An 18,546-nucleotide genomic window follows, 5' to 3' on the forward strand; every position below is an offset into this window, starting at 1 on the left:
ACTCTGGAGCTTTGCAGGAAGATGAGGAGTTTTCCAGGCAAGAAAAGGGTATTTCAGTCCAAGAGCACAGCATAACTAAAGGCTCGGTAAGTCTTCAATCTGAGAATTAAATGTCCAGGACAGCTGGAGGCAAAGGCTGGACTGTGCAGGGCCACAAAAGAGCTTGTTTAACAGCTGGACTTTCTCTCCAGGGCCATAAGGAGCCATGGAGGGTGTGTGAGCAGGGGAGGGACAGAGTCAGATCTTTGTGGCAGAAAGATCCTCTGGGGTCATCATGGGGCTGTACTGGAGGTGGAGGCTCAGGTCCAGGTGTAGGAGGGCTGAGCCAGGCCCAGCCATGGGGCCGGCAGGATGGGATGATATCCTGAGATGTTCTAGATGGCAGAGACCAAAGAAGCATTAGAGACCTGTACCTGTTTATCCTGAGAGTTTAGAATTGTTATTATGCCCATTTCGCAGATGAGAAAACTGACCACTCATTCAAACCCAGAGATGTCTGGCCCAGGAACCCCAAATCAGGCTCCTGTGGTTGCTGGGGCTAGCCAGTGTCTGTGTCTCCCTGACTGTGGGCTTCCAGGGCAGTAGGCTCAGAGTCAGGGACGTCCCCACTTCCTTGGGGCAGCAGGCCGGCCCGTCTGGGAGGCTGTCCTGGCTGACTGCCCTGGCCTGGCTTGGTGGAGCCCCAGCCGAGTGCTTCCCTCACTTCCGCATCCAGGAAATATCGCTCCTTTGTCCCTGCAGACTGGCCTGTCCTAAGCGTGGCGCTGTCAGCCCCGGCTTCTCCTGACTCACACCCTCCCTGTTCAGGTCCCAGGGGATGTGCTTGGAAGGATGGGGGAGGGGTAGGTATCTCCACCTCAGACAAGCTGAGATTTTAGACCATAATTTTTAAGCAGTTTTTCCATGGATGCCCATTTGCTTTGTTTCCTGTAAATATTGAATAATTTCTAGAAGAACCATGATGGGACTTGCATTTCTAGGAGGCCTGTAGGAAAATGCCCTTTTCTCTGCAACTTCACCAGCAATAGGCATTATGGCTTTTTATAATTTTTTCCTAGGGTCTGCTGGGTGCAGTGTGATTTTCTGTGTTCCTTTCATTTGTATTTCCCTGGCTATTGGCTGATTTATGAGGCAGTGGTGGTTCAGTGGTAGAATCTTAGCATCCCACGTGGGAGACCCGGGTTTGATTTCTGGCCAACGCGCCGCGTGCACAACCATCACCCATCTGTCAGTGGAGGCTTGCATGTTGATATGATGCTGAACAGGTTTCAGTGGAGCTTCCAGACTAAGACAGACTAGGGAGAAAGGCTTAGTGATCGACTCTTGAAAATCAGCCAATGAAAACCCTGTGCATCTTAACGGTCTGATTGACGCCAATCGGGGATGGCGCAGAACCGGACAGCGTCTCGTTTTGTTGGGGACTGGCTCGTCAGCAGCAAACAACAACAACAACACTGGCTAGTTCAGTGATACAGATAAGTCGAAGTGTCCCTAAGGTTGACAGCCTTTGTCTTTTCTTGCTGCAAAAACAAAACAAAACAAACCAACCAACAAAACGAAACAAAACAATGGCCAGGGACTTTCGTGATATTGCTCCTGGAATCATTTTGGAGATCAGGAGTTCCTGCAATTCTTTGCAGGCTGTTGTACCTCTGTAATCACTGTCAACACCTGGAAGATTCTTTGCAATCCTGCAGAAACCAAAGCTACAAATCATTTTCAAACGGCAACCTGCTTTTGAAGAGAAATCCTCAATTTAACAGCAATCAGAGCTGTCCCAAGGCTATGCTTTGTAGGCATTTCATTAAATGCTTATGAGCTATTATCTTGCCAGCGGAGGATCTTGGGGGATCCTGGTGTTGTCCCCACGTTTGTTCTTGGTGAGGGATCTAGTGGCCTGGGGAAGTTGAGAGGGAGGTTGGGTTCAGTTCTCATCTTCTTTCTAGTTTTTTTTGTGGCTCACAGCCACATGGTCTCTTTTCAAAGAAGAAATCAGGGCTCTGAGGTCTTTAAAGGGATTGCTAACATTTATTAAGTGCCAGTAACATTTATATGGGGCAGGGCTGGGGGTAGGAGGAATAATGGGGACAACTTCCCTCTCTGGGCATTTAGGGGCAGGGAGGAGGGGCTCCTCCCACTCCTGGACAGGCGCCCCCTGTGAAGGGGCCTGGAAACCATCAAGTGGGGACAGCAGCTAATGTCTTCCTGTTCTCACTGCCCAGCCCTGCGGGTGTGAGGAAGCTTCTGGAGATCAGGCAGTAGGGGATGGGGGTGGGGTATGAGGTGTGCAGACAGGGTGGGGGCCATGGCGGGGGGCTTGGCCATGTGCATGGGGAGGTGACACTAGGTGAATAAAAAAAGCGGGTGTGAAGGGACATTGTCACTCTGCGACACAGACGCTGTGTCTGTTACACTGATGCCATATCTGTGTGTAATATCGCTACTGTGTGTGCGATGTTGACACCATGTCTCTGTGTAGTGTTATCACTGAATCTGTGTGTGATGTCACTCTGTGATGTCACCATGTGTGACATTGTCATGTCTGTGTGTGACATCATTGCTGTGTCTGTGGGTGACATTGTCACTGTGTATATGTGACATTGTCACTGAGTCTGTGTAATGTTGCCGTGTGTGATGTCATCACCATGTGCGATGTTGTCGTGTCTGTGACATTGTCACTGCATGTGATGTTATCACCATGTCTCTGTGTGACATGGTCATCACTGTGTCTGTGGGTGATGCCATCACGTGTCTGGAGGTGACATTGTCACCCTTGCTGTGTGATACTGTCGCCATGCCTGTGAATGACATTGTCACTCTGGACATCAGCTGTCGGTGGTTGTGTGGTGTGGGGGTGGGGCTGTGAGACAGCACTGAGTGTGGTGGTGGGGGTGGGGAGGTCTTTGGTGCAGTGAGTGGGAAGCTTGTCCACCTACGGCCTGGGCTCGCAGACGGCAGGAGGGCTGTGTCGGCACCGTGAGCATTTTGCTGCACCATCAAGTCGGGGGCCCCCTTGGTCCTCGAGGCCTGGAGTCTCCTCAGCCACTGGAGCAAACAAACACACAACAGTCCATTAGACAGATAGATGGACAGACAGACCTTGCCAGCCCTAGAGGCTCATCTTCAGAGGCAAGATGTCCTGAGAAACCAGCCCTGCCTCCTCCTGCCTTGGGTCCCTCCTTGCTCCCAAGGACCCCCAGCCTACTTTGGGGTTCAGGCTCCTTCTTCAACTCCCACTCTTTGAACCTCCCCAGACTGTGGGAGGAACACACCTCCCCATTGTGCAGATGAGGAAACTGAGGTTCAGAGAGGACCCCTCCTGTGCTCTAGGCAGTTGCTGCAGCCTGTCTGGCTGTCCCAACACTACCCAGAGTCCTGGGGATCCTGGGAGTTTGCTCAGTAGCCCTTGGTCCCCCGCATTGGGACCTGAGGCCAGCCTCAGTCTCCCTCTGTTGTCAACACAGAATTGACTGGGTGCTGGTGCCTCACTCCCAGAAGTATTTTTCTAGTGAGCCTGCCCCTGCTCACACACCTGCTATGGCTCCCCAGTGCCCTCAGGAGAAAGCCTGAACCTCTGGACCTGGCATCCAGCTCTCCCTCTGCTCTCACCCTGCCCAGCCACCCTCTCAGGGACTCAACCCGCTGTGAAAGTCCTAAATGATGCAAGATTCCCTTGTATGACTTCCAGCTCATTGCTGCTGTCTGGAGAGCCCTTCCCCCTCCTGGGCCTGGCAGAGGTTCTCGTGAGGGGTCAGGGGTTGGCAGGAGGCTGTTTCCTGGTGGGGGAAGGAGGGGGCCGCGGCCAAGTCCTGCTTCCGCTGGCCCCCTCCCTTCCTTCCCTGTCTCTTCCCTGGGGCCCCAGGGCCTCACGTTCCTTGGCCAGGTCTGTCCCCCTTCCTGGCTCCACCTCCCCTGTCAACCAGGATTCTCCCCGATTTGGGGCCAGGGTTCCACTCCTGCCCTTCTGTCTACAAGAAAGGATGGTCCCCGTATTTCAGACAAGGAGAATGGGGCTCGGAAGCCCCATCATCACCAGTGCCGTCACCTCTGCCCTCTCCTGGCTGCCGCCCGCTTGCCCCCCACAATCTGTTCCCTCCTCTGCCACAACCCTCTCTCGGCTCCCAAAGTCCTCCCTGCCCGTCACCTCCTGGCTCTCACCTCCTCCCACTTACCTGATTGATTACTTGGTTCCGGTGACACCAGCCTCCTAGCTCAAACTCACCAGGCATGATTCTACCCCAGGACTTTTGCACAGGCTTGCCCTCTCCTGATTCACCCTTCTGGGGATTCCCCATGGCTCTTTCCCTCACCTCCTTCAGCTCTTTGTTCAGACAATGTCCCCTCCTCGTGAAGCCCTCCCTGACCCACATCCAACACTGCAGCCTCCTCACACCTCCTCATCCTTTTCCTGTCTCACCCATCTCCAAAAAAAAAAAAAAAGAACAAACTAAACCCATTGCCATCAAGTTGATTCCAACTCAAGGTGTCCCCATGTGCTTCAGAGTAGAATTGTGCTCCATAGGGTTTTCTTGGCTGTAATCAGATGGTGTGGCCTTTCTTTCGCCGCAGTGCTGCTGGGTGGATTTGAACTGCCAACCTTTTAGTTAGTAGTCTAACAAAAATTAATTGGTGCCATTTCAGGGCCAGAAGCTTCTGGTCCTAAACCCTGCCCATCACTAAATCCTCGTCCATCACCAAGGGGCCTTGTAATGACTGCTTTATCTGGTTTACCATCTGTCTTTCCCTCTGTACTGTGTGAGCCTTGTCGGGGGTTGGGGGAGTCTGTGCCTTGTTCTACCCTGTGTCCCCAGCACCCAGCCTATGCCCAGGACACAGTACAAGTACTGGTTGCCATCAAGTGAATTCTGACTCATCGTGACCCCATATGTCAGAGTAGAACTGAGCTCCATAGGGTGTTCAGTGTCTGATTTTTCAGAAATAGATCACCAGGCCTTTCTTCCAAGGTACCTCTGGGTGGACTCGAACCACCAACCTTTTGATTAGCAACTGAGCATATTCACTGTTTGCACCATCCAGGGACCAGCAGCTGCTCAATAAGTACGGGTTCAACAATGAACCCACAGTGAATTCCACTCAGGAACAAAAGAATCATAATAGTCATGAACCTGAGCCCAGCTCAAAGCCAGCAAGAGCTGAACTCACATCTTTAATCTTTCAGGAACCCTCCTGGTGATTTTTGCCATCTCTGGCCACATTGGCCTGTACCAACATTTACTTAATATTTGCCTTTATATCAATGGTCTTTTTTAACTTAAACAAATTTCTCTCCAAAGGACACCTGGCCTTACCAAGTCCAGGAACACTGTTGCACTTGCCATCGAGAGCAAATGACTTCAAAATGTCCAATAAACAGCAACACTTTGTCCTCGAGTTAGGCTAAAGGCTGAGCCCCAGTCTGCTCTTGCTTTGCAAACACGGGAGGTTTGCAAATACCCAGGAAGAGTTAAGGGTGAGTTAGCACTGGTGGAGATTTTCTTGAAGTTCAGAAAATGGAAAAGGAATGAGCTCCCCCCCCATGCTTGGGGCAGGGTGGGCCTCAAACTGGCCTCTGATCAGATGCATCTAAAATTTGGGTATTGTGATTCTAAGTACGGTGACTTGGCCCAGGTATCCTGGCTGGCTGAGCCAGAGCTTGAACCCAGAGCTGATACACGCACACACCACTCCCCCACCCCGCTCCCCGGGGGGCAGGCAGTCATAGCTGGAGCTAAGCGGGCCAGAGGCCCTTCCTGCGACCCTGCAGAGAAAGCCAGGCGGGGCCCAGGCTTGAGTGGGCATTGTTTTCTCAGCAGGGGGACGTCATTTGGGGTAAACAATGTCAAGTGCTTCCCTGGTTCTCAGCTGCAGCCCTGGGCTCAAAGCCCGGTCTGACTCGCCACTGCTGCTGCGTGACCCCAGACTGGTCACTTCCCTGGGGCCTCAGTTTCCTCCTCTGAGAAATGGGGATAATAATAGAAATTCCTTCCTTGCTGTGAGGGCTTTGGGCCAAGACGGAGGGACAAAAGTCATGTTTGTCTGGAGCAGGGTCTTTTCCGGACCCTCTTGCTTCCTTCCCTGTGAGAAACAAAGCTATTCAGAGCTGGAGGACAGTTCTGTAAGCAGGTGAGCTCCCCATCACAGGGGGTATGTAAGATGAAGTGACGTGAAGCCCCCCAGACAGTTGGAGGGCAGTCCTGTAAGGGAGTGAGCTCCCCCATCTTTTGGGGTGGGTATGTAAGAAAAAGCATGGGGGAGCTGGACATGGAGCCTCCTGGGGAGCTGACAGCTTCGATTTATAGATCGTTTTTGTGTGGCCTTTCTAGCCATGGTCTTGTAACTTCCACCCAAGTGATTCAGTGGGACTGTGTGATAGGGTACTTGTAGCCCACCAAAGGGATTGGTTAGTTTTGCCATCCCGCGGGCTTGAAATGAGCCACTCCAGAGGAGGAAAAGAAGCAAGAAGATCCCACCACAACCAAGGAGGAGCAGCCAGGAGCCAGCATGTTTTTTGGGCCCACGATCCCTGTGCTGAGAAGCTCCTAGAAGCAGGAGACTGAAAGAGAAGTGAGCCGTAACCCTGAAGACAGTGAGAAGTGGTGGCAGGAGAGACCTGGCAGCAGAGACTGGCAGCAGAGACTGGCAGCCGGAGACTGCACAGTGGGTCTTGGCCCACGGAGAGAGAAAGCTGAGTGCCTTTGGGTAGAGGCTTAGGGCCACGGAGAGGCGTGCCTGTGAGCATGGCTGGGAAAAGTCTGTCCTAATGAAGAATTGTACCCTGGGTGTTCCTGACCCTGAATAGTAACAGTTACTTCTGTAATAAACCCCATAATTGTGAGTACTGACTGTGAGTTCTGTGTGGCCATTGCAATGAATTATCAAACCCAGCAGAGAAGTAGAGAGTGCTGTGGGAGGGATAGTTGGTGTTAGAATTGGTAAAGATGGCGGAGAGAGGAGGCATGTCTGACCCCTGCCTCATAGAAATCAGCCTTGGGCTGTTGCTCTTGATTCTCCCTCCCCCTCGTGAAGTTAGAGGAGGTCAGACACTACCGTCACGCTGTTTTTACAAAGCAAGGACTTTGGAAATCTGTTTGCCCAAGTGCCTGCACTCAGCTCCCTGAGGCTGCAATACAGCCAGGCTGACAATAATAGCCAGGCAAAATGGTCAAAGGCACAGGTTTTGGGATCCAAGGCATCTGACTTAAAATCCCAGCACCTCCTTTAGCTTGGGCTCTAATGTGAAATGGGAATGCCATCCCCGGCCCCTCAGTCAGCACCAGCATCCTGAACAGGAGTAGCCGCCACCCTGGAGGAGCACAGCGTTCTCAGGGAGTCAGTCTGAGTCACCTTCCCAGTGACGCACAGCGTGTCCCCAACGTATGACTTGCCCCGGTTGGGGAGGGGTTCACGGGTGTCAGGACACGGCCTGAGTGTGTGCCAGGTGCCCTTAATGTGTCCTGCTGAGGCTCCCCAGCCTTGCTTTTTACAGTGGCCAAAGCATTTCCATACCCTTGACCTCAGGCTCCTCGTTTTTAGAGAGGTGGAAACCAAGGGGCAGAGGGCTGGGTGAGAGGCCCAGGGTCACTCTTGAATGTTGTTCCCTCTTGCTTCTTCTGCTCCAGCCACACCCCTTCTGGCTGGTCTTCAAACCCTCCCTACCCGAGTGCAGCCTCAGGGACTTTGCACGTGCTGTGTCTGCTGCCTGGAACATTGTTCCCTCCACTCTCCCTAGGGCCAGCTCCTTCTCACCCTCCAGCTCCAGGCCTTCATTTGCCTATCTGGTGTTTGAGAGCCTGGGCTCCAGTCCCAGCTCTGCATTCCCTGGCTCTGTTACCTGGCCCCCTGTTACATCAATGAGCCAAAGATAGCCTCTGTGTATCAACCCCAGGTTACTTCTTCATAGCAAGCTGAAGCCTGTTAGCCTCTCCCCCGCCCCCAAAAAAGCAGTTGCCATAGAGTTAGCTCTGACTCATGGTGACCCTCTGTGTGTCAGTAGAGCTGTGCGCCATAGGGTTTTCAATGGCTGTTTTTTTTTTTTTTGGAAGTAGATAGACAGGTCTTTCTTCCAAGGTACCTCTGGTAGACTTGAACTGCCCACCTTTTGGTAAGCAGCCAAGTCCGTTCACTGTGCCATCCAGGGACTCCTCCCCCCAAAAAAACCTGCCAGTGCCAAATTCAAATTTGTACACATCCAATTGTTTTAAAAATGGTCCAAGAAAGCAGATTTTTAGCCACTTAGGGCCAGCCTGCTTTAGATACCCTGCAAAACTGGGCCCAACATCTGCTGACCCTAGGTACAATAAAATCCTGTAGTGATGAGGACCTTAAGGTGGTGGTTCAGTGGTAGGATTCTCACTTTCCATGTGGGAGACCCAGTTTGATTCCTGGCCCATGTACCTCATGGACAGCCACTACCCATCTGTCCATGGCGACTTCCGTGTTGCTGTGATGCTGAACAGTTTTGGGCAGAGCTTGCAGACTAAGACGGACTAGGAAGAAAGGCCTGGTGACCTGTTTCTGAACATCAGCCTATGAAAACCCCATGGATCGCAATGATCTGATCTAAAACCAAACATGGGGATGGCACAGGACCGGGCAGTGTTTTGTTTTATCGTGCATGGGGTTTCCATGAGTACGGGCAACTCGACGGCAGTTAACAACAGCAACAAGTTGCTGGTGCCTTCGGAGCTCTCTGACCCAGCCTCTCCACCTTGCTGCAGAAGACATCATCTAGGCACACATCAGCCCTCCCCTTCTCCTCTTCCCCAAGGGTTTCCTTGCCCTCTTCCCCTTCTGGTGGCTTCCTGCACCAGACCTTCCTCACAGACCTTCTGCTGCAGGGGACTGTCAATGTGTTGGCTCCAATAAATAGCTCGTCGTGCAATGCTCCTATCTCGTGGCCATATATTTTTCCTTTATCAGCTCCTACACTCCCTCAATAAAGGAAACCCTGGTGGGGTAGTGGTTAAGTGATACGGCTGCTAACCAAGAGGTCGGCAGTTCGAACCTGCCAGGCGCTCCTTGGAAACTCTATGGGGCAGCTCTATTCTGTCCTATAGGGTTTTTGGGTATACTCCCTCGAACTCACTACAAGCACGATGCACACCTTGTCTGTGCCCCAGTTTTCCCTCCTCACACCTGTTAGGGTTGTGAGGATTAAATGAGTTTATCATGCAAAGTGCTTAGAGCTGTGCCAGGCTCACAATAAGCGCCTAATAATTGTGGGCTCTTGGCCAGTCTTGTCATCATGACTTGTTCACTGCTGTCTTATCCACTACTCTGGGAGTTTTGTGAGGATGGAACCTAATGTGTCTTGGTTGCTTCTGTATCTCTGGACCCAGCACAGGGCCTGGTATACAGCAGGCACTCAATTACAGAAGCAGCAAGTGTGAGATGATCCTCCCTCCATTTCGAGCCCTGGTCCCAGCCTCATGTGCAGCCCTTAAGCCTGCCCAGCACCTCACCTGGATGGGGCTACCACATGGCTTGCAGGGGGCCGCTGGGACTCCAGGATCTTCTTCTTGAATTCCTCCAGGCTAGCTGGGTCTGCAGGGAGAGGGAAAGGTCAGGCCCACCTATTGGCCAAGCAGCCCCTGACCCTGGGCTGGGGGATGGCCTGGCAGCCTAGGATAGTGGGGCTGGAGTGGGGTGCAGGGTAGAAAAGACCCCCCTCCCTCTGGTTCTACCCTCCGTCACTCACCAATGGGTGGAGGGTTGAGGGGAGAGCCCACAGGTCTTGGCAAGGGAAAGGGCATCGGCTGCGACTGTGGGAAGAAGGGTAGAGGGAGGTTGTCAGGAGCAGAGGTCCCCTGAGCTCAGAAACCAGGAGACTTCTGCCCCTCCACGCCTGGGTCTGAGTCCTTCCAGGACAGAGAGACAGACAGTCACAGAGAAGGATGCACACCAATGATAAGCATATAATCACCTGCACCCACCATGTGCCCTCAGAGGACTTGGGGACTCCAGGGACAGGCTCCGCTTGTCTGCCCTCAGAGATCCCACTCCTCAGAGCTAGCCCTGCCTCAGTCTCCATCTCAACCTCAGCTCTAACCCAACCCCAGTCCACAACCCCAATGGTGTCAACCCACCCAGACTGGCCCTCTCAGACTGAAGCCAACCTACTCTGAAACCAACTCCATCCTTACCCTCAAATCCTCCCGAAATCCTGAGCCAAATCCCTCCAAACGAAAATCCAAGCCAATTCTGAACCTAATCATAGCCCTAAAATCTGACCTTAACTTCAAAACTAAACTTCCCTTAGAAGAAAGCCCCAACCTAAACCCAATCCAATCCCAAACCTGGTCTGACCATACCTTTAGATCTAACTCCAACTCCAACCACATCCCCTAGACTCACCCAATATGAAAAGTCTAATCCCAACTTCATCGCCCCAGTCCCAGCCCTAGGCTGAAGCGTGCCTACCTGCAGACAGCTTCCCAACACCCTAAACCAAAAAAACCAAACCCAGTGCCGTCAAGTCGATTCCGACTCATAGTGACCCTATAGGACAGAGTAGAACTGCCCCCATAGAGTTTCCAAAGAGGGGTCAGCAGTTCAAAGCCGCCAGTGGCTTTGAACTGCCGACCCTTGGGTTAGCAGCTGTAGCACTTAACCACTACGCCACCAGGGTTTCCACCCAACACCAACACCCTACTCAACCCCAATTCCCACTTTATAGCTCAACCTCTACCTGAAACTTACCCCCAACCCAGCCCCCATCCTAAACTCATCCTCACTCCCAACTCAACCTCGAAATCCACTCTAATCCTAAAGCCAGTGCTCCATGAAGCCCTGACCTTAACCCCAAAAGAGCCCCCGCCCTAAACCCATCCTCAGTCACAAATCAACCCTCAAATCCTCCTCAGTCTTAAAGACAAACCTCCATGGAGCCCTCACCTTAACCACAACGCAGCCCTCAGCCAAGCTCCATCCCAAGACGAGCATTCACATAGGCTTCTACTCTAGGCCCAGCCCTGACCCTCACCCCAATCCCAATGTTCCTCAACCCTAACCCAGTATCCCCCTAATCCTTCAACTCAAATACATACCAACTCCAACCCTAGATCCACCAGCCACGCTAAACCCAACCCAACCTCAACTCTTAACCCACTGAGTGAGTGCTCAGAACTGTGCCAAGATCACAATAAGAGCCTAATAACTGTGGGCTCTTGACTATTCTTACAACCATGACTTGTTTATTTTTATCTGTCTCTCCCAAAAGTCTGGGAGTTTCATGAAGACAGCATTGTCAATGCCAATCCCAATCCTAAAGCCAATGAAATCCTAAATTCATCTTTAGCCCCAAATCTCTAACCACCTCGAGACCCAACAACCACTTATACCTACCACAGACTCAACTCCAGTCTAAATGCCTAAACTCAATCCAATCCCACAGCAAGAGAAATTCTAGATTCATTTCTCATCCAGCCCTAGGCCTGCCACCCTACATGCAACCCTGAGTCAACTTTTAACCTTTTCTCACTCTCCAAACTCCAACTCGACCCCAATTCTAAGGCTGATGAAATTCTAGATGGAGCTGTAGTTTTAACCCAAACCAATTCCAGACGCAGCAGTCACCAAAAACTCGCCTCAGCCCAACTATGCTATCATTGAACTCTATCAGTTCAATGTCCACACCAACTTTGACTCATGTTGTTGGATGGTTGCCACTGAATTGATTCCAACTCATGGTGACCCCATGTGTGCAGAATAGAACTGCTCCACAGGATTTTCAAGTCTATCACCTTTTGTAAGCAGATCTCTAGGCTTGTCTTCTGAGGAGCCTCCAGGTGGGTTCACACTGCCAATCTTTCAGCTAGAAGTTGAGTGCTTAATCATTTGTGGCACCCAGTGACATAACCTCCTTCCTTAACCTGACGTCTCATGCAACCCTAACCCAATGCCCCTGAAACCTTCAACACAAATACATCCCAACTCTGACTCCAACCCCAATCTTAACCCCAACCCCAATCCTAATCTCAACCCTAGATGAATCCCTAACCTATCCTTAAACCAATTTGAGGACCACTAACCACCTTAAACTCAACCCCAGCCTCAACTCTTCTCCTTTTCTTCTTTCTCAATTAGGTTCCTAATTCTAAACTCCACCCCAATCCTAATGCCAGAAAAACCATAAACTAACACATGACCGTAACCCTAAAGCCAACTCTAGACTCAACAACCATCCCAGACTCAATTCCAAATACAGCCTCAATGACCAAACTCAAACCAATCCTAAAGCAACTAAAATCCTACATTTACTGCTTCACCCAACTGTAGACCGACCAGCCACTCTACCCTCAACTCCAGTCTTAATCCTACACAATCCCATTTTCAATGCCAATTCTCATTCCAAACTCCATCCCAACCTAATGCCAGTGAAACCTTTCAGTAAGTCCTAACTAACCCAGCGTAGACATGGAAATCAACCTCAAAGCCAACTCCAAACTCAAGTTCAACATCACTACCACCTTGGCCTCCAGACCCAACCCCAATCCCTTTTGTGGGGACACCAGCCCACCTTGGCCCTGATGCAGGTGTCCAGGGCTGAGTTGCTGATGGCCAACTGCATCTTCAGCTGCTCCGCCTCCTTCTTCTTCTCCTCCAGCTCCTTGGCCAGGTTGTCTCTTTCCTTTCGCAGAGTCGCCTTCTCCTCCAGAGCTAGCTGGGTCTGCCGGGCACATTCGGCTTGGAGCTTGGCCTCTCGGGCTTGGGCCTCTTTCTCTATTTTCTCCTTGGCCTCCTGACTGGCCTGCAGGCCGTGCTCAGCCTCCAGCTTCTGGCGCTGGAGGTCCGCATTCTCGCTGGCCACGCGCTGGATGTCTACTCTCAGACTGCGGGCCAGCTCTGCCACCTTGGTGTTCATGAGTTCAGGCATGTGGTCACAGGTCCTGCGGATGGAGGCCATCTCCCCAGTGAAGGGGTGGTAGGGACTGTAACCCAGGGAGTCCAGGGTACGTGGGATTATGGAATCCCTCCAGATGTTCCGCAGGTCCGTCTCAAACTTATCCTTGTCCCACCGGAGGCAGAGGGCTTCCACCTTCCGTAGTCGCTCCTCCGCAATGCGCTTTTCTTGCTGCAGCTGCCCCTGGGTCTTCCCGCACTCGACCAGCTGCTCCTCCACCACCCGCTTGCCCAACACCAGGGCCTCCTTGTCTTTAGCGCACACGGCCTTCTCCTTTTCTAGTTCCACCTCCAGCGTCTTGGCCTTCTGGCCCAGCATGAGGAGCAAAGCTAAGGACACAGGAGATTCAGACACGGGAAGGCTTGGGGGTTGGGTGTTCACCACCCCAGTGCCCGACTACCCACCCTACTCACCATTGCAGCTGTTGTTGTTCCCCTTGAGATGCTCCTTGCATTGCTTCTCACTCAAGATGATGGCAGCCATGTATCGCTCGTTGTTCAGGTAGATGGCCTGTGAGGACAGGGATACAAGATGGAGGCCAGTGACCAAGCCTGTGGGCTCCCCGCCCTGGGCTGTTCAGTCTCAGGGTTGAGGTCCCAGGCTGAGCACCCATGTGGCCTGGTTGGCTGGATTCACAGGGGGTGTAGGTTTGGTCTTTGTTATGGGTTGGATGGTGTCTCCCAAAAAGGTATGTTGAAGTCCTAACCCCTGAACCGGTGAATGTGACCTTGTTTGGAAATAGAGATTTTCTTTGCAGATGTTATCAGTTAAATTAATAGCCATATCAGAGTAGTTGTTGTTGGTTGCTGTCAAGTCAGTTCTGACTCTTGGCAACCCCATGTGTGCAGAGTAAAACTACTCCATAGGGTTTTCAAAACTGTGACCTACAGGGTTGCTGTGAGTCAGAATTGATTGCATGGCAACAGGTTTTTTTTTAACTTTCTGGAAGCAGATTGCTACGCCTTAACTTCCAAGCTGCCTCGGGATGGGTTTGAACTCCCAGTCTTTTGGTTAGTAGTCTAGCACTTAACCATTTTCGCCACCCAGGGACTCATACTGGAGCCCTGGTGGTACAGTGGTTAAGAGCTTGGCTGCTAATCAAAAGGTCAGCAGTTCGAATCCACCAGCCAATCCTTGGAGACCCTATGGGGCAGTTCTACTTGGTCCTATAGGGGCACTATGAGTTGGAATCCACTAGATGGCAACGGGTTTGTTTTTTTTTTTTTTTTAAAAAGTTTGGGACTCATACCAGAATAGGGTGGGTCCTAACCCAAATCCTTCCGGAGTGGTGTCTAATAAAAGAAAGGGACAGACAGAGAGACAGAATCACACACGGGTGAGAAGACAGACAGAAGAAGCCAAGTAATGAGATATCTAAAAGCCCAGGAATGCCAAGAAAGCCTGGGCTGCCAGAAGCTGAAAGAGATAAGGAAGAATTCTCCCCTAGAGACTTAGGAGGGAGTACGACCCTGCCAACACCCTAAATTCAGACTTCTGGCCTCTAGAACTGTGAGACAACAAATTTCTCATCTTTAAAGTCACCCCCCTCCCCAAAAAAAAAAAAACCCGATTGCCATCAAATCGATTCTGACTTGTGGTGACCCCATGCCCCATGTGTGTCAGAGCAAGACTGTGCTCCATAGGGGTTTTCAATGCTGGTTGTTCAGAGGTGGAACCCGGGTCCTTTCTTCTGAGGTGCCTCTGGGTAGATTCCAACCTCTAATCTTTTGGTTAGCAGCCTCGTGCATTGACTTTTTATGGCAGCCCTGGGAAACTAAGGCAGTCTTCAAAGGTTTTACAATTAATACTATTCAGCAATAAAAAGGAATGAAGTGCCCATACCTGCTACAACATGGATGAAGAGTAGACACACTGTGTGCACAGTTGAGGTTAACAGATTTTCGACAAAGGTGCTATTATGGATTGAATTGCGTCCTCCAAAAATGTATGTCAACTTGGCTAGGGCATATTTCTAGCACAACCAGGATTAGGGAGAGACCAAGATTCAGACCCACTATGATCAGAGTCCCTCCTGGGTGGTACACACGGTTTTTGCACTCAGCTGCTAACCTAAAGGTTGGAGGTTCGAGTCCACCCAGAGGTGCGTAGGAAGAAAGGCCTGGCAATTGACTTTCAAAAGCTCAGCTATTAAGAACCCTATGGAGCAGAGTTCTACACTGACACAAATGGGGTCTCCATGAGTCTGGGTCAACTCCACAGCAACTGGGTTTTTAAGATCAGAGACGTGTGGGGTTGCTGTGGCTTGGTGGAAAGGAAGCCACTCTGGGGGGCAGCACGGGACTCTGAGGACCCCAGAGTTGTTGGAAAAAACCTAAGGGGTTCCAGGTAAGAGGAATTTGACACTTGAAGTGGAAAAGAGGCTGTGATTCTCAAATTTAAAGTTTTAACCATCCAAGATTCTTAAATGTTTATATATTTTATGATGAGGGTTGGGGGAGGGCCTGGGAATCTGGGATGAATGTGTGAGTCTAAGATTTTGTGATTCTGGGATTTTCAGTGGCTCCCAGGCTGGGCGGCTGACTGTTCTGGGAGATGGAAACTGGCTGATCCCAAGGCTGAGGGGAGAGATATGGGTGCGGGTTCTGAGAGCGGTGACAAGCACCAACTGTGGGGTATCCCTGTCCTAGGGGAGTCTGAGGGAGAAAACACAGCTCCACCCTGGGGGTCTGAGTAGAGGAGGCACGGCCCTGTCCTGAGAGTCTGAGTGGAAGGATGGGGACCTGCCCTGGGAGTCTAAAGGGGTACACAGGACCCTGTCGTCTGAACGGCACTCCCTACATCCTTCCAGCCCAGTGGGGAGGGCTGGGTGGTCTGAGGCCCCAATGTAGATCTTTCCTCCTGTGGGAGAAACCACCGCTGCCCCCCACCCAGCGTCCTCTCACTCCTGCCCTCCCCATCTCCCCTGTCCCAGCCCCAGCCTGAGGGGAGGCTCTCAAGGTCCCCTCTCCTTGCTATCCCTGGTTGGTGGGACCTTCCCAGGGAAGCTGTATGTGAGGTAACACTTGACAGTGTGTTCTGCAAGAGCTGGGGATGCAAGGGGGTGATGGGGTCTCCACATGACCCTCAGGATGCGGCTGTGACTGTCCCCCAGGCCATCTTTTTCTGCCCACCCCCCCACCTGGAAAGTTCCTCTTCTCGGGCCTCCATTTCCTGGTTTGTGAAAGGGTTTACAAATTCTCACTACCTCCTTGGATTCGATGATGTGGTAATATTTATAAGGTGGATGCAGTCACAAGGGAAATATAGTTATTATGAGGATCCCGGGTGGTACAGTGGTTAAAGGCGTGACTGCTAACTGAAATGTCAGCAGTTCAAACCCACCAGCAGCTCCAAGGGAGAAAAGACCTGGTGATCTGCTCCTTTAAAAGTTACAGCCTAGGAAACCCTATGAAGCAGCTCTACTCCGTCCTACAGGGTCGCTATGAGTTGGAATTGATTCAAGGGCACCCAACGACAACAACAACATAGTTCTTATGGAGCCCCTGGGTGATGCCAACAGTGCGTGTGCTCAGCTGCTAACCGAAAGGTTGGCAGTTCAAGTCCACCCAGAGGTGTCTTGGAAGAAAGGCCTGGCAATCTACTTGTGGAAAAGCAGACACTGAAAACCTTATGAGTATAGTTCTGCTCTGACACACGTGGAGTCGCCATGAGTCTGAATCAACTTGACGGCAAAGGGTTGGTTATAGTTATTATGAATAAGAACCAAAGGCTGAGAGCTTTTATTTAACTGAAGACAGGCCTGGCAACTTGCTTCCAAAAGGTCTTGAAAAACCTATGAAGCAGTTCTACTCTGCACATATGGGGTGGCCATGAGTTGGAATCAAACCCAGGGCAACTAACAACAACGACAACAATTTGCATGCATCTGGTATATGTGGGCTCATTGAGAGCTCTTTACACATATCGTGTCATGGGCTTGGGCTGCCAGTTCGCACACAGGATGCCCAGGTCAACGTGGATTTCAGATAAACAACGAATCTTTTTTTAGGATAAATATAGCCCCCAAATTGAATGGGATATACTTATCCTGGAAACCCTGGTGGCGTAGTGGTTAAGTGCTACGGCTGCTAACCAAAGGGTCGCAGTTCGAATCTGCGAGGTGCTCCTTGGAAACTATATGGGGGCAGTTCTACTCCGTCTTATAGGGTCGCTATGAGTCGGAATCGACTCGACGGCACTGGGTTTTTATACTTACCCTATGAAAAAGTCTTCACTGTTTATCAACAGGGGCTCCTCAGGTAAAATGTAGGGTTTGTGAGAGTCCCCGTCTCACAGATGAGGACACAGGGGCTCAGAGAGACGGTGTAAAGCTACCCAGGGTGGCGAGGGGCCCGAGTCCTTACCCGGTCAGCCTGGCACTGGCGGAAGCTGGCGTTTATGCGGTCCAGGTCACGGCGGGCATTCAGCAGAAGCTGCATGATGGCCTCCTTGGCACGGGTGGTGAGGTTGAGCTCCTTGGTCAGGTTGGTCTGGGTGGCTGTGAGCCCCACGACCTGGCCATAGAGGACGTCGGCCCGGCGCTCGGTGGCCTGCAGGTTGGACTCAGTGCCACCATGCACGTTGCCATACACCATGAAAAGCACGAGGCCAAGGATGATAAGGAACTGGATGAGTGAGACGAAGAGGAAGAAGTAGCGCAAGTAGTACCAGCAGCCGTGTTCACCAACCCCCGCCTTGTGCAGCCCCCGCGAGTATGGCCCCCGACGCTCCATGACCAGGCCCATGTGCACCCCTCGGGTGGCTGGTCTGCTCTGGGCACGGCGGCGGCCCCTCCTGGATACCGCCACAGGAGGAGTGTTTATATTACTTCTTTTAATACTTCCTCTGCCTGGCTCCTTCCTGGCCAGGAGGAAACAGGGGCTGTGGGTTATCACAACACTCCCACCCGGGCTGTTGAGGGGGGGCCAGGCGCAACTGCCAGGGGTGACCCGCCTCCCTGAACCTCAGTTTCTCCCCTCCCCTGCCCTTGCTCTGTTCTCAGCACCAGGTGTGTATGATCTCATTTAATGCCCCTGCTTGTTGGAGTCCCTGGGTGGCGCAAACAGTTCATGTGCTCGGCTACTAATTGAAAAATTGGGTGTTCAAGTCCACCCAGAGGCACTTCAGAAGAAACTCTTGGCAATCTACTTCTGAAAAGTCAGCCATTGGAAACCCTGTGGAGCACAGTTCTGTGACACACGTGGGGTCGCGATGAGTCAGGGTCAACCTGACAGCAGTCAATCCAGGTTTGTTGCTATCCCTGTTATGCAAAGAAGGAAACTGAGGCACAGGGAGAAGGAGGGACTTGCCCTGGGTCTCATGGTTCGAAGACCTCCTGGAATTTAACCCCTGCAGGCTGGCTGAATGTGTACCCACAGCACAGCATGGTTCAATGAGACAATACTTAAGAAGGGCTAAGCCTAGAGCTGGGTACACAATAAAAAAAAAAAAAAAAAAAAAATTTCTTTTTTTTTATTAATTGCACTCAAGAGCTCCTTGAGGAGAGCTGGACCGTGGACTGCAGCAGCGCTAGGTTCCCCAAACTCTCTCATCCACCTAATGTCTGCTCATGTCGGCGCTCAATAAATGCTTCGGGCCAGCAGAAGGAACACTGGATTTGGAACTCAGCCTGTGTGAGCTCAGGC

The 18,546-nt window shown here is 51.6% G+C and overlaps 1 protein-coding gene across 1 annotated transcript; it reads right to left on the reverse strand.

The window, feature by feature from the left end:
• Positions 1–970: 970 nt before the first annotated feature.
• Positions 971–17,661, reverse strand: PLVAP (plasmalemma vesicle associated protein). Its single transcript, XM_064280944.1, has 6 exons — positions 17,266–17,661; positions 13,315–13,411; positions 12,518–13,230; positions 9,698–9,761; positions 9,462–9,543; positions 971–3,045 (listed from the first exon to the last, which is right to left on the reverse strand). Exons 1-6 carry the CDS (start codon positions 17,644–17,646, stop codon positions 3,039–3,041), a joined length of 1,344 nt encoding a protein of 447 aa, XP_064137014.1. The 5' UTR covers positions 17,647–17,661; the 3' UTR covers positions 971–3,038.
• Positions 17,662–18,546: the final 885 nt, after the last annotated feature.

This window comes from Loxodonta africana, chromosome 3, assembly GCF_030014295.1.
Source record: "Loxodonta africana isolate mLoxAfr1 chromosome 3, mLoxAfr1.hap2, whole genome shotgun sequence".
In the NCBI taxonomy this organism is placed as follows: domain Eukaryota; kingdom Metazoa; phylum Chordata; class Mammalia; order Proboscidea; family Elephantidae; genus Loxodonta; species Loxodonta africana.

Coding starts and splice junctions, on each gene's coding strand:
- PLVAP (XM_064280944.1), bottom strand. CDS start 17,646: ATGGGCCTGGTCATGGAGCGTCGGGGGCCATACTCGCGGGGGCTGCAC. Junction 13,231..13,314: donor GAACAACAACAGCTGCAATG/GTGAGTAGGGTG, acceptor CTGTGTCCTTAG/CTTTGCTCCTCATGCTGGGC. Junction 9,762..12,517: donor ACACCTGCATCAGGGCCAAG/GTGGGCTGGTGT, acceptor TTCTTCCCACAG/TCGCAGCCGATGCCCTTTCC.